This window comes from Salvia splendens, chromosome 1 (genome assembly GCF_004379255.2).
Source record: "Salvia splendens isolate huo1 chromosome 1, SspV2, whole genome shotgun sequence".
Lineage (NCBI taxonomy): Eukaryota > Viridiplantae > Streptophyta > Magnoliopsida > Lamiales > Lamiaceae > Salvia > Salvia splendens.
The window spans coordinates 2,882,886-2,898,649 of record NC_056032.1 but is presented as its reverse complement, the minus strand read 5'-3'; the positions used below and the strand labels follow the sequence as shown (position 1 = coordinate 2,898,649).

Below are 15,764 nucleotides of genomic sequence, written 5' to 3'. Positions count from 1 at the left end.
AAAGTGAGATTAATATTATTTCATTATTATTTTTCACTAATATTTCCTAAAACTAGTATAGATTCCAAATAGAATTAGTTACGAATGATTAATCATTTTAGTGAAAAACTTTGGCATAAAAGTGAGACTAATATAATTTCATTAATTTTTTTCGTTAATATTTCTTAAAACTCGTATTGATTCCAAACAGTATTATTGAGTTATGACAAATGATTAACCATTTTAGTGGAAAACTTTGGCATGAAAGTAACTAGAAATTTCAGAATTAAAGACGAGATTACAACATAGAAAATATAACAAATTATAAAATCCAAAATCCAACAACCAATGTATGGTTTCATCTCTTTCCCTATATATGCAAATGCTGTTAGCTCAATACAACAATACAGTATACATAAACACACAAGCTGTTTCACTGCCACAACTTTCGAATTGTAAACTACCAGCCACCTCCCCGGAACTAACAACACGAGTAGACTCGAAGGGGGAATGCGAAAGGAAAAGCATGAGCCGAGCAACTGGGAGGAGGACTATACATTCCCAGCTCTCGTCTCTACACCGATAGTTTACTAGGTCTCCTCAACTGCTTCCAAAGATGGCTCGCTTCTGTGGCCTCTATGGCACGAAGGCTTGATTGAGTTGGCTTCTTCTTCCGTAATCATCTCTAACGGGCATAGCCTCTTCAGTGCAGGCCGTTTTTGGAACTTTTTCTTGCCCTGCAATATGCCTTCATCGCCTTGCAACATCCTCACAACCTGATGAATACAAGAATTGGCATGTTCCTATAAAATTGTAGCTCATTTACATGCTAATACAAATATGGAAAGGGAGATTTGTATACCTGGCTCATCTGAGGCCTATCTGTCGAATTTTGATGAATGCATAATGAAGCAACCATAACCATTCGATTCAGCTGTTCCCAGTCGTAATCACTATCGAGAGATGGATCAGCTAGCTCTTCAATGCCCTTGTTAATTAGCAGAGGTTTGGCCTGGAAAGTTTTTTGTTTCCGAGGTTTAGTTGGAGTTTGCTACAGCGTACAAATGTATCTGTATCGACCAACTTACCCACATCACAACACTTTTATTGTGGTCGTCTATAGCTGGGCGGCCGCTAATGAGCTCCAGCAATAACACACCGTATGCATAAACATCAGTTTTCTCATCAACTGTACCGTGCAGGAAAAACTCGGGAGGGAGATAGCTGCCGTTGAAAGAAACAATCATGTTCAGAAATCAAAATAAAGACTTGACCATTTCCCATTCTAGAAATAGTAAGTTTCCATTGCCATACCCAAATGTGCCCTCGACATTCGAAACATTAAGGTGAGTCCACTGATCAGGAAGCCATTTTGCTAACCCAAAATCTGAAATCTGCACAGAAACGTTACTTCAAGTAAATAAACACGTGTTATCTGGTTCTAGGTTACGTCTTATGGATCTCTTGGTGTAAAAAAATGGCGTAAACCGGAACCACTAGCACTTTCTAAACTACCTGAGGATGAAGATCTTCAGTTAGCAAAATATTGGCAGACTTGATATCTCTGTGGATAATTCGTCGTTGGCACCCCTCATGAAGGTAGCAAAGACCAGAAGCAATGCCTATGGAAATATTATATCTGAGATTCCACGTCAAATTCTCCGTTGCATCTGAGCATCACATGAACAAAGAATGAAAACAGAAAATAAAGTTTAGAATCTTGAAGTGTTCGAAAGAAATAAAAGAAAGACAAACCTTTTAGCATAGACGACAAGCATCCATTAACGGATAACGGAAGAACAAGGTGCATCCCTCCTTCGACTCCATAACCAATAACTCTTGAAATGTTCGGATGGTTGACATGGACTAAAATGCCGAGCTCTGATAAATAATCTGCTGTCATCTCCTCTTGTGATCCCCTAATCAACCTCTTAACTGCTACTAGTTGTCCATCTTCCAAGTGTCCCTTGTAAACTTCAGAATAGCCGCCTTCTCCAATCAAGTTTCCTAATACCGAACAAGAATTCGAAATCTGTGCTAAGTCTTAACATTATCAAGATTCTGATTGATTCCTAAATTCAACAGGCAAGAATATCAGTCACCTGGGCTAAAATTGTTTGTTGCTTCTTTGAGGTCTGCAAGAGTAAAGCATTTCCAAGAGGTTTCAAAGCAATAATACAAGTCCCCGTCTAACTGAGTAGTGAGGTCGGGTAAACTCTGAGTGCCCCGGGAAGCTCTTCTTCTCGAAGAAAGCTTCTTTATCGAAAGAATGTGAGGTATGGAAGGATGAAAGGTCTGAAAATGCACATGGGGGCCCTTTTTCAGCTTGCGGAGGAACCCTTTCCATTGGGAGTCGGATTTTTCAGCTGCCTTAGCTGCTTCTGCCTCTGAAACGAGCTTTGTGATGACACTCACTTCTTCTTGATCATCATCTCCACTGGACGAGCACCCTTCTAACTCAGTCTCATCCATGTCTAAAACTCTCAAATCTAAGGCATAATTCAAGATTTGCAAATCTCAGAGAGTCAGGAACGTGATCATCGGAGAACAGTTGAAACATGTATAGACGGATCTACCTTCAGCAGAGAGAGTTATGGAAGAAGTGGAATAGAGCAGTCTATGTCCAACTACGAGGAACTGCCCATCGGTACTTTCGTCAGCAGCCTCGCATGCATTCTCATTTTCCCTGCAATTCGACTCACCATGAAAACTATACAACAATCCAAAATCCTAGGCCTAAATTAGGCCAATTGACAGAACAATCGCTATAATACAGAGTACAATAAAAATATCCTAATTCAAAATCCATAACATGCTTAGCATATGATTGATGATTCTATGAAATCCCCCAAATTTTTACCAACTCATACAGATTGATAGCTTTACCAAACTTGCCAAGACAAATTATATTGCAGCATGTAAAACACCACTTAAAAACACAAGATCCAAAATTAACTAATAATTCAGGTTTAGAAATAATAAAACTATATTAAATTACAACATTAAATAGAGAATGTTATTACCTTGGAGGGGAAGACGAATGTTGAGTGTCATTTTCCATGGTTCCTTAGCGACAGCAAAAAGAAGTGCCTCAGGAACCAAGATTATTCACGTCTGCAAATTTCAATTCAGATAGAGAGAGACAGACAGATACACAGAGGATACAAGATGGTATGAGAGGGAAAATGAGAAAAGTAAAATTGTGGTTTGCTTGAATTCTCCACAATCCATGCAATATATTCATGCTAAAAAATCGGTTGTCCTATATAATATTATATCCCATTCATAACTTAAATACCAAAATGATGCACATTTCTGATTCCTCCATCACATGCCAAATCTTTATTGAATATTGAGAAACAAATATTGTGGTTCGATACAAATCAACTGCAAGACAAACATTTACCAATGGCTATGTATGCAACAATAACTTATTTTACAACCATAATTTTACATAAATAAAATCTACAATTGTTTGTGAAAAGCTAAGATCTCGAAGGTTTAACCCGTAATTAAAAGCTTGCTCTATTCACTGCACGTTACGAGTGATTAGCCCCTCAAAGATGGCGTAGAGGTCCTTATTATCGGGACCGAAGATTTCATCCGCCTTCCCTAATGTTTCCTAACATAAACATTGTAAAATAAAACGATTCAAGATAGTCTCTTCATGAGTAATAATATTTTTCTGTGAAAAAAAGAACACAAGCTGCCTAAATATAGAAACTCTGGTTTCTTGCATGCTTAGAGACTAATATCACACATAAAGTGAAATAAATGACCAACTTACCCTTATACATACCAAATTAGTCTTCCAACAACTTAGGATAATATCATAGATTCATAAAACAGTTGAATTACTTCATAATTTGAGATTGGGGGAATTTTTGCTTTTCTTGAATGAAGCTGTCTAGTGATATAAAAAATGTGGATTAAACCTAATGACATCACATACCTCCTTTGTTTGCTTGTGGGAGTTAAGTTCCTTCACGTTTGCAAGAAATGCGCTGAACTGCTCGTAGGATAGGCGAGACCTGGTATAGGGGAGATTTTAGACGAGGCGGATTTGTCAATTTATTGTCAAAATAGGCATAATCATAATATTTTGCCAACTCAAGCCTAAATGTAACAAACTTTAAGATCAAGGCCTCAAGTCATGCACATGATCATTGTTTACATTAGAGAGCATGGAATGAGCCCATAGGTAGTTCATGGAGAAAGTCAATGAATGAACGAAACAGAACACGTGTATTATGAAGAATATACTTGCCAGAATCGGTACTCGTATAATGATTGCTTATGAAATAACCAGGCGTAGGTGAACATCTTCATGTAAATATGTGTAAGTGGGCTTTTTGTGGTTTTGTTGCAATTTAGTTTCATACCTGACTTGGCGAAAGAATTCTTTTCCATCAACGCGTGTTTTCCCTAATATATGGAAGGGGGGAAATAAGTTATTGCAGAAACAAATGCAGTAAATTCTACCTAATAGTATCAGTTATAAGTTTGTTAAATCCTATAAATGTATGTAAACACGATCACATTGGCATTCAGCATACTCTAAGGCAATACAAGGTGAAATCGAGTTAAGATAACTAACCTGGTTGTGATCCCGATTCCATGCTTGACATTGAACTGAACTGGCTTGAAGGCATAGAAGAAAACACAGAAGACCTATCATCGTAAAGACCTCTTGTTGATGCAACAGAAATCGAGTGTCTCTGTCTCCTTGGAGACAAGGGTTTGGGCGTCCTATACGGAGATCCAGAGGCAGACAGACTCGGAGGGGAACCTGGAGGTGTGAGACGAGGCGTGCTATTTTGTGATGCTAGTAAGAAGCTATGTGGTACACGAGCCCTCGCGGCTGTCATGATGGAAAAAAAAAGGATAGTCAGAACAGCAAATGCAAGAAACAGAAAACAACTGGGTGGAAAGAAGGTTCATGCATACCTTCAACATCAGTGTCCACAGAATTTAAAATTCCAGCATCGGAGATTTGGCTTTGAGCGGAAGCAGTTTGGTTAGGCGGTAAATCAGAATCATCCTCTGAAAAAAACCATTATGATCCTATAAAACTGCTCACATACACGGAAGTATCACCAAAGGCATTTAAAGACTTGTATCTTCTAATTCTGGTATGAGGAAAAACAATGAGTTGCATAAGTATAATAGAGGGATCAGAATTACAAACCAATATTGTTAGGCAGATTTGTCAGATTGGCCTTAGGACCACTTGCCTGTCAAACAAGCAAACAAAAAATGAATCTAATACAGAACGAGGAGATTCAGTGGAATAACGCTGCAAGAAACGGAAATCATTCTCTTACAGGGTTATCCTCATCGTCTTGAAGAGACCGCATCAACGTCTTTCTGAATGCTTCCAACTGAAAACATTTATACTCAGGTCATTCAGCAGAGGTATTTGAAAAGTGGAAGAAATCTTCACATGTTGAAGGATTACAAAAAAAAAACTTGAACTTGCCAAAATGGAAATTTGACATACAGAATCCTATTATATCGGTTTTTCTGCATAACATAAACTTGAATAACCTATAATCTTCACAAGATTACACCCAGCATAAAATCTGACACTTCCATTGAACCAAGGCGTGGTAACATGAAAACAGATTAACTACAACGGATCCCTATTCTTTGGAACTTCAAATACTTCCTAATAAGCAGGATGCAGTTCAATTTAGCTCAAGCATTGCTATTATGGAAACGAATGAAACCGAAAGCACGCGAGATCCTCTATTCTAAAATGTAAGTTTAAAGAAACTTGAACACAATGCAACTCACACAACATCATAGAACTCGAAATCAGCACCAGTGATCACCTAGAAGTTAGAACTGAACCTACCATACCTTAGTTACATCCCTGTTCAGCTTCTTCACAGTGTTGCTCAGCTGCTCATTCTCCTTCACCAAGTTCTCCTGCCATCCACAAAAGCTCAAAATCAAACATACAGTCCATTATTCATTGTCACGCTCTTCACTTACACAAATATTAACAAAATACTGACTTTAATATTGGGCTACAGTCAGTTTCATGTTTTAAACTAGTTAATGGAGTAATTTAAAAATCTTAAATTACAGCAGATTAAGTTAAGTGCGTTAGGTACAACTTTATACTAATAATAATTTCACTAGATAATTGCCTACCACCCATTATATAATATTGTTTCTAATATTTTAGATTATTTTCAAGTTGAACAATCACAGCTCAGCTACTTTCAAGTTTCAAGTCATATCCTGAAATTAAAAATCCACACGAGTAAAAAACGGTGGGACCTTCTCCTTCTGCGCAGCAGCGAGCTTCTCGGAAGCCTCGGCGAAGGAGGCGTCGAGCGAATGGAGCTGCGACTCCATGCCGGCGATGATGTTGTCGCGGTCGGCGAGGTGCTGCCGGAGCTCCGACAACTCCGATTCGAGCGAGTCGACGCGTGTGGATAGGGCAATGGAGGTGATTTTGCGGGCTACATCGAGCTGCTCGAATGGATCCTGAGGCAAAACCTCCAGCAATTCCTCGGGAAGGTCGAACCTCGACGATTCTTTCGCCAGCATGTTTTCTGCTGCTGTGTTTCCTTTTCTTTTTTTCAATTTTTTTCGTTTTTTTTCGTTTTTATGTGTTCGTCTTTGGGGTTTAATACTGTGTGTGTGGATATACGGTAGCCACACGTGTATTTTAGTGGCTAAATATCAGGATAAGGAATTGTCTTATGTGAATTTTTTTTAAGAAAAAAATAGAAAGAATTGAGAGCAAAATAAATATAGAAAACTTATTTTTGTGATTTATTAGATATTATTGAGATGAAATACAATGAGTGGTTGCTTTCGATTTGGTTATATGGGTGGCTAGCAAGTATCAAGGGTATTTCTATGTAATTTGAAGTAACTCTATATAGTGCAAAAGTTAGGTACAAAGCAATTGAAATACTTATAAAAAATACTCCCTCCCGTCCCAAAAAAAAGGGCTAACTTTGTCATTTTGAGCCGTCCACCAAAATTAGACTAATTCTAAAAGTGGAAAGTTTTAAATCAATATTAATCCTACACATAATTTTAAATATATTACCCACACTCCACTAACATTATTTTAACACATTTTCTCTCTCTCTCACTTACTTTGCCAATGAAAGTAAAACTCGTATCGTTTACAACTTTGTCTATTTTTTGTGGACGGAGAGAATACATTTTTGGAATGATTAGTCACTGGGATGATTCGGAAACAGAGTATCAAGAGCATGAACTCTTTTATACTACAAACTATAAACAAAATGTGACAAAAGAATCAAGATAAAATTATTTTCTCTATGTATGTGATGAATCACTACTGAATCAAAGTCTTGGAATAACCTATATTGCTTCTACACTATGGATCAACAAATAATATAGACTTCATATCGCTCCATAATCATAAAAATCCCGACAAAATTATTGCTCTCCACCTCTAATTTTTTAAATCTCAACTCCTTACTATTAAATTCTAAGTACAAAATTATCATTTTAATACATTTTAATTATATGTAGATTGTTAAACTTTATAAATAATCTAATTACCATTTAATTGTAATTAATTATAAGTAATTAAAGGGTGCATATTTTATTCAATTTATATATAAATATATTAAATATAATATTTATATAATATTTCAACATATACCGATTTTTTGTATGCACCAAGGATTCGGTATACCGCGATATAGGAAAATTGATACGGTTACTGTACCGAAAAATTTCAATATGGTATCATACCGTAACGAAAATTGTAGTATACCGAAAACATGTATTTCCGGTATTTTTCGCCACCCTCAACAAATTAGGTGTTAACCTCGTGCTTCTGGTCTCGGGTAATGATTCCAGACAAAGCTGTACAATATCTTCTGAATTTTGGTTTATCCATTTCCATTTGCCTGACCAAAAGCTTAGTTGTATTTCACGATTACGAGTGAATTGAGTTAGAGATGATATGCACTCACACAATCAATAGTCGTATAAGTTTAAAGCTCTGAGTTTAAGAACGAATTTATGTTATCGTAGTATGGTTATATACAAGAATCTCTGTTCTTTTTGTTGTGAATGGTAGGGAAAAAATTGTTTAGCATCATTATATGGAAAATTCTATTTGGCCAATCCAATTAAATACTCCTCCAAATTTTTATGTAACACATAAAAGAAGATGGTTAGCAATATTTACCGATTTTTAAAGATGTTAGCTTTTGAACTTGAATTGTTACAATTTGTATAGTTTGACATCCATCTTTATATTGTAATTTTAAGTTGGAGAAAGTTCCAGAAAGAAAATATCGAGTTTCAAAGTTTGGCTAAAAGTTAAGATTCCATCAATTTAATTAATCTCATGATGAGCCTCGAGTTGGCCTCTAAAGACTTTATAATTAAATTAAATATTCACAAAATTTTAAATAAAAAGGTATTCGAGGTATAATCTTGTAAAATATTGTAGGGAATCCTTTGCAAATCTCTTTATTTATCTGATTATATCTTGACTGATGTATTAAATTATCCAGACTTGTTTCTTTTAAGGGAGATGTCTGGCTATAGCTACTTTATTAAAAGAGGGTAGTAGGGAATGAATATTACAACTTCATACATCTCATCTTTTCTGATAAAATGTTCGACACAGATAGTACTTATTAATTTAACATACATACACTATATTTCAAATTTTGAATTCTTAATTTAATTCAACAATTGTTATTGTACTATGAGCAAATGTAATTTTCATATATAGACGTGGGCGGTGAGTTTTTTAGGCAAGTAGATATTTTGCATCATTAATTCGGGTTAGGTAATAATCATAAAATACTAGATTATATTATTAATTGAAAAAAATAAGATAGTGTTTATTGATTCATTCAAATCGAGCAAATGCTCATGTCAGATCCTTGATCAAACCATCAATTACAACTTAACATAATTAAAGTATAATTTCCTAAGGTTTTGAATGTGATATCACCTAAGGGTGTCCACTATAGGGGCGTCGCGCCGGCAGCCCCCATTCCAATACCGCCTCGCCGGTCTATAGTGGAGGGAGTGTCCGCCCCGGGACGAACAATTTTTGTTGGGGAGGACGGCACTTCGGCGAATTATGTGCGAGGACCGGCCAGTCCCCGATCGCCGCGCCTATAGGGGCATCGGCCGCCCCAATTATTTTTTTTTTATTTTAAAAAATTCTACTATAAATACCACTCCACCACTACCCATTTTACACCCTTTTCAAACAACCTCCATTCATTGACTATCTACACTCTCACTCTCTAAAAATGCACGGTGGAGACGACGAATCACTCGGCACTGACGAATCGGGATATGACGGCTATCCTTCCCAGCCGTCGGGTTGGAGTCAAACTCCCCCTCCGTGGGGATCGAGTCCAACTCCTCCTCCATCTCAGCCATGGAGGTCGAGTCCCACGCCCCAACCTTTTCAGAGGAATTTGAGTCGGTCGGCGTTTGGAGATTACAGACCCAACCTCAACGCGGTTAACCATCCGCGGCCGGATATCCCTTTCCAATCCAGCCAATCTCATTTCATCGATGCAGATCGAGACGTACTGGAGACGATGCTGGGTCTGCTCAGTCCGGGCGTACCGGAAACGCCGGCATCACGCGTGGATACGCCCGTTCCGACGAGAGTCGGCGGGTCCGGTGGGGCGGGTGGAAGCAGTGGCGGCGGGGGGCCGCGGAAGAGGCGGCAGCGTCGTCGACAAGTGCCGGTGGCGGCTCGGGCAGCGGCGGTGGCGGTGAGGGCAGCAGCGGCGGCAGCGGTAGCCGGCGGTGGACGGGCCACGCACTACACCAAAGCGGAGTCCACTGCTGTGGCGCGGGCGTGGGATGCCGTCACATCGGACCCCATAGTGGGCACCGATCAGACGGAGGGGAGCTTTTGGAATCGCGTCCTTTTGGCATACAACGAGTTCAAACCTCGAGGCGCCAAACCGCGTGACGGGGAACAGCTCTGCAAAAAGTTGTCTAGGATTCTGCATGCCACCAAGCGGTTCAGCTTTATATACGAGAACAACCTGCTCAGTGCTGAGAGTGGCCGAAGCGAAGCCGACGTGAAGGAGCTGTCTATGGCCCAATTCAACACGAAAGGCTGGCCGAAGTTTACCATGTGGGAGGAGTATCTTGTTCTCGAGCACTCTCCGAAATTCCGGGCCATCTGTGCGCAAGAGCGGGCAGGAGCTCCAGGGGAGAAGCGTACTAGACATAACATAGCCGAGGACTACAACAGCGGCTCGCAATCATTCGACCTCAACGACGAGCAAACCGAAGAGTCCTCCGCTACACACTCTAGGCGCCCACGCCCTCCGGGACAACAGGCCTCTATCTGAAGTTCCTCCCGCCTATCGTCGGCCGCGTCGGGATCGCGCATCCAGCAGCCCCCCTATACAGCAATCCATGGCCCCTTGTCCCCACGAGGTCTTGAGGGAGAACCTAGATGTGCAGTTGTTGAAACAATTGCAGGACAACTGCCGTTTTTACGAGACCGCCACCGACCCGGTCATCAAGGGTATATACTGGAAACTCATAGGGGAGATCCAGCGCCGGCTAGGCTTGTCTGATGAGGATTGTACTAGGGCGGCCAGTGGCAGTGGGGGAGGCGGCGGAGAAGAGGAGGAGGAATCCGATTCCGCCACCGAGTAGACGGTGGTGGTTTTTTTGTTTGTATTGTTTTTAAATGTTCGTTGTATAATTTTACCGTTTCCAATACAATGAATATTCGGTCTCAATTACCTCGTTTTCCAATTATTTACATTCCGATAATTTTAATTGATTTAATATAGACGGAAAAAAAATAAAATGATAAGTGGCTAAAAATTTTGGGGCTATTAGAAGTGTCCATCTTATAGCTGTGGACAATTTTTTTATGGGCGTGGATAAATAAACTGGAGTTGTGGACAAAAACAAGACGGGACTATTGGGGTTGTCCGCACTCTAATGTCCCTTTCCATAAATTATTCTTAATTACTGTATAGTATTCTATCATAATCATCTGTTATTGAGTGGGTTAAATAACTCCACTTGGTAATTTACCAGAGTAATTAAATGTGGTGGCCTGGTCTTCCAATCTGAATAAACAATAATAATAATAATAATAATAATAATAATAATAATAATAATAATAATAATAATAATAATAATAATAATAATAATAATAATAGTAGTAGTAATTACTTTACGTGATTTGAGTACTAGTATATTTTTTTTAGTTCTGGTTGACATGGTCTGTTGAGTTATGGTCGATGTAAAGTGTATTTTGTAATAATAATATTTTGAAAAAGAGTTCAATAGTGTATATTTGCAATGATGAAAAAGAAATGAAAATCTTTTACTCTTGTTTCATAAATGGGAATGCCTTTTATGAAAAAAAGAGCTAATAATGATTGTGTTAATGTAAGTTGAGCTGGTGGTTGTTGACCCACTCCACTCTCTTTTTCCTGCATTTTCTGCATATCTAACATTTTTTTCTATTTAATTGCTTCTACGTAGAATTCTTTTATTTAATTTCATAATCATTTCGTCCATACAATAAATAGATGAGGAAAAAAAATTAAATTACAATTAAAATTAGAATACTCAAAACGAAGATAAAGTAATTGATTTTAGCTATAATTGGTTTCAAAATATGTGGATACTTATCTGGTTTCATAGCCAACAAAGATGAATCCAGTATTTCCTTAATAAAAAATAAGTCTTATTTTTTATTTTGGTAGGTCTGTATATAGGAGTTTCGGCTTAATATTATCATAATTGTTAAGATGTCTCAAATTTCACTAACTCATTTCACTAATATATTACTGTAGTAATTAAAATTAATATATATAAATGAGATTTATATTTCATTAACTTTTTTCCACCTACTTTTTTAAATATTTTTTAAAGTTAATGCCGGAAAGAAATGATATTTTTAATGGTAGACGGAAGGAAAACTATAAATTTATAATGATCAAAATAATATACATGGAGTATAAAATAAATGAGTTTCAAAGATAACTCACCTCTTCCAAATTAATGTATAGAAAAACGACCTTCAGTCGAAGGAATAAGCAATTAATCTGGTTATAAAAATGGAATGAGTCATTATATCGTGGGAGGTGTAATCAAATACAAACTCTCTATAATACCAACTATATAAACTGATGTCAACGGAGTGTACAAATTCTGTCAATGAGGGCTGATGTCAACGGAGTGTACAAATTCTGTCAACGGGGGGCTGATGTCAACGGAGTATACAAATTCTGTCAACGGGGGCTGATGTCAACGGAGTGTACAAATTCTGTCAACGGGTTTGTACAAATTCTGATTGTTCGATGTCAACGGAGTGTACAGATTTGTAGGAAATGTTGACATTAGAAAAATCTCTTATATTAACCGTTGATTAATTGTATTAAGTGAGTAGGATTAAAGTTTGTATAGTTTGCATTATAGAAGGTTTGTAGTTTATCACACCCCTATATTGTGGTATAGTATATATATGTAGGATTTTATCACATATCTAACCTATTCTTTAATGTATATGTATCTACATCGAATATCTCAAAATATAAATTGATAAATTGTGTGAGAGCGTATATTAATTTGAAAATGATTTGAAATTAAATTGACTCAACGGATCAGATTCTATCTATTATTTTACTAATATCACTTTAATTGAACTGCCATAAAATAAAATATCAATGCGCATTTTATTATAAGTACTACATAATCTGAAAAAAAAAGAAATCAAAACAATACGATTTTCAACATAAATGTTAATAATTGTCAATCGTAATGGTATATATGAGAAGCAATATAAGGGTAGTAATAAGAAATCGCATGCCAACAAGATTAGAGAAATTATAATATTTTATATTTTTAAGTACTAAAAACACAAAAAAATAATACTTTCTTCATCTTTAAAATAGTTGGGAGTTGGGACATTTATTTTGATATAAAATTTAAGAAATTAATGTTTAACAATTAAAGTGAAAAGAGAATTGAATAAAGTATGAAATGAGAGGAAAAAGGATGCCAAAGAATAAAGTTGTTTGCCAATTATCTTAATACAGATGGTTTACTTATTATTGTTTTCAATTAATAGAAATAGAGTTAATGCTCTCATTGATATTCAGTTAAAATTATATGTACTATAGTTCATCCTTTTTACTCTTTATCTTATTTAAATTTGAAGGTCTTTTTTTTTGTCAATGTATCTTTATTCTTCTAAATAATACTCTTATATCTGTTGTTATTTATTACTACTAGTTTTATTTTTATTCGTTCATCAAATACTTCTCATACTTACATTTTATACATTCTACTAATTTTTTCATTCATATTTTTAATATAAAATGAATATAAATATTACATTATATTTCACATATTTTTTTTACTGATTTTTTGCATATTTCTTAAAATCCAAGTTTATTTATACTAGCACTAATTAATGGAGGAAGAAATGAGATTTGAGTAATTTATGAAAAAATAGAAAATCCGACATAAAAGGAAGTCGACAAGCAACTGCACCACACGAACCCCACCACCCCACTTACCCCAATATAACGACAAAACTAACGGAAGCATCAAACGGCGTTAAAAGCAATAATAAATCGCGGGCCCCACACGTGACCCGCCTAATCAAATCCGGCGGCCCCTTTTCTCCTTCTCAATTCTTTATTATAATTATAAAAATATTAATTTAAAATAGTTTCTCTCCCTTCTTTGATTCATTCACGCGTCCCATTTCATTTTCATTTTCTATATATACACACCATTTTTTGTCAGAAACTCAATAGTTATAAATTGTAGAAAAATTAGAAATTATACAGAGAAAAAGAAGGAAAGCATCCTCCCTTATTGAGGAAGAGGAGTTGGCAAGAAAAAAAACATTTCTTCGAAAAGAGGGAAAATCATTACTCTTCTCTACTTTCTCCCCAATTTTTTCCACACAAATCCTGGGGAAATTATTTCTTCATCTCAATTTCCCTCTTTCGATCATATATTCTTGAGGGTTTCGTTTTTTTTGGGCGTTTGATTTCCTTTTCTAGGGTTCCAAATTAAATGGGGACGGAGGTTTTATACTCGCCGGATTTGTTAGCCCAGCGGCTCCACGTCGCTCTGCCGCCCTTCCACCGCCGCAGAAACAACCCTTCCCAGGGGAATTTGACGAATTTGATCGTCAATCGGCGGCCGGGAAACAAAAACACGAACGCCAACACCAACAATAAGAAGACTTCTCCCAGATCCGAGAAGAGAAAATCCAACGAATCAAAAAAAGCGACCCACGGCGGCGATGCGCGGCGGAGAGACGTCTCCGGCGGGCCGACGGTGGGCCAGGTCACGATTCTGCGGAGGGGCCAGTCGCTGAGCTCCATCGCCGCGAAATTGAACGGTGGCGAAGGCCGCGACGCGAGATCCAGGTCTCCGCCTGCGAAGAAGCCGGCGGCGGACGATATGGCTCCGGAAATGATGCCGAAGCCGATCCGCCTATCGCCGGCGCCGCTGCCCGACATGTACGCCGGGACCGCGTTTGCGCTGTCGCCATCTCCTCGATCTCTACCTCTACCTTCTTTTTTCAACAAGAAACAACAGGATTTCGTCAAGATCAATTCTTCCGATGATCCGGCGACGAGGGATCTGCGCCGATTGCTTCGACTCGAGTGAAATCCAAAAGTCCGCCGGAATTTCTTGTTTCTCCGGGGTGATTTCGCCGGCGGTCTCGAGCTCTTGCCGTAGATATTTTTTTCAATACGGGCGAAAGGAGTTGTCGAGATCGATCCGGATTTCAAGAATTCAAGCGGGTTAGATGCGATTCGGCGATGACATTGGATGGATTCATATCAAATCTCTAGGGTTTTCAGAATCTTTTTTTCCCTCTTTTCTTGGGTTGGTTCTTAATCTTAATATGTAATCTATTTATGTATGTATTTAGATATAATAAGTGGGATTATGACTGCTTTAAGAAAATTAATTTAATTACTAGCTGAAATCTAGAGGAATATGCAGAAATGGGGTGTGTTTGTGAATTTGTTAGATATGTAAAACTATGTATTAGCGCTTATGCTATTATCTTAGTTCAGCTGTAATTTTTCCTTCTTTTTTTTCCCTTTTTCTGTAATGAAATAGTTTGCTTTATAGCTTTTGTATAAATAAAAATCCTCTCTTTGGTTTATTTCTCCCTCCTTGTTACATTTCATTTTCTCCTAATTTGTATACAAAATGATGAAAGATGTTTCTGGAAAGACGAAGAAATGTGGTTGGTGGAGAGGGGGCAATGATATGTGAATTTCAATTTTATAAAGACCACAACTTGCAACTTTTTATAGGAGCCAAACGTGACCTAAGGCCATCCACAATAGGCGCCCAGCGACCGCCCAGCCGAGTGCCGGCGCTGGGCGGTTCGCTGGGCGATCTATTGCAGCCGCCCAGCGGGCGATTGGAGAGAGAAACCGCGCAGCGCTGGGCGGTCGCGTGGCGCTGGGCGGTGCGTTGGGCGGTCCGTTCGGCGCTATTGCAGCGCCCGGATCGCCCAGCGCACCGCCTAGCGCGAAAAAATAAATTTTTTTTTTTCGAAACACTATATATACGCGCTTTGTTCGTCATTTTCCCGTATATGTCTCGTAAATTAAATTTCGCATATTGTGTGATTGTTAATTATTTCATTTTGTATATATTTGTTAATAGTGATGTGGATAGTATTATTAATGTTTCTCGTATATGTCTCGTAAATTAAATTCTGTATATTGTGTGATTGTTAATTATTTCATTTTTATATAATTGTTATTAGT

General features: G+C 37.7%; 2 protein-coding genes across 2 annotated transcripts; both read right to left on the bottom strand.

The window, feature by feature from the left end:
* Positions 1 to 265: 265 nt before the first annotated feature.
* On the bottom strand, positions 266 to 3,150 carry LOC121808273 (receptor-like cytosolic serine/threonine-protein kinase RBK2). The gene is made up of 9 exons (XM_042208673.1): positions 3,003 to 3,150; positions 2,556 to 2,665; positions 2,082 to 2,468; positions 1,735 to 1,986; positions 1,495 to 1,649; positions 1,294 to 1,373; positions 1,068 to 1,203; positions 842 to 991; positions 266 to 755 (listed from the first exon to the last, which is right to left on the bottom strand). The coding sequence occupies exons 1-9, from the start codon at positions 3,038 to 3,040 to the stop codon at positions 570 to 572; spliced, it is 1,494 nt and encodes a 497-aa protein (XP_042064607.1). The 5' UTR covers positions 3,041 to 3,150; the 3' UTR covers positions 266 to 569.
* A 148-nt stretch (positions 3,151 to 3,298) lies between these two features.
* On the bottom strand, positions 3,299 to 6,747 carry LOC121808279 (uncharacterized protein At4g15545-like). The gene is made up of 9 exons (XM_042208684.1): positions 6,268 to 6,747; positions 5,842 to 5,910; positions 5,304 to 5,360; positions 5,168 to 5,213; positions 4,927 to 5,022; positions 4,577 to 4,840; positions 4,362 to 4,404; positions 3,932 to 4,010; positions 3,299 to 3,601 (listed from the first exon to the last, which is right to left on the bottom strand). Exons 1-9 carry the CDS (start codon positions 6,538 to 6,540, stop codon positions 3,509 to 3,511), a joined length of 1,020 nt encoding a protein of 339 aa, XP_042064618.1. The 5' UTR covers positions 6,541 to 6,747; the 3' UTR covers positions 3,299 to 3,508.
* Between the last annotated feature and the right edge of the window lie 9,017 nt (positions 6,748 to 15,764).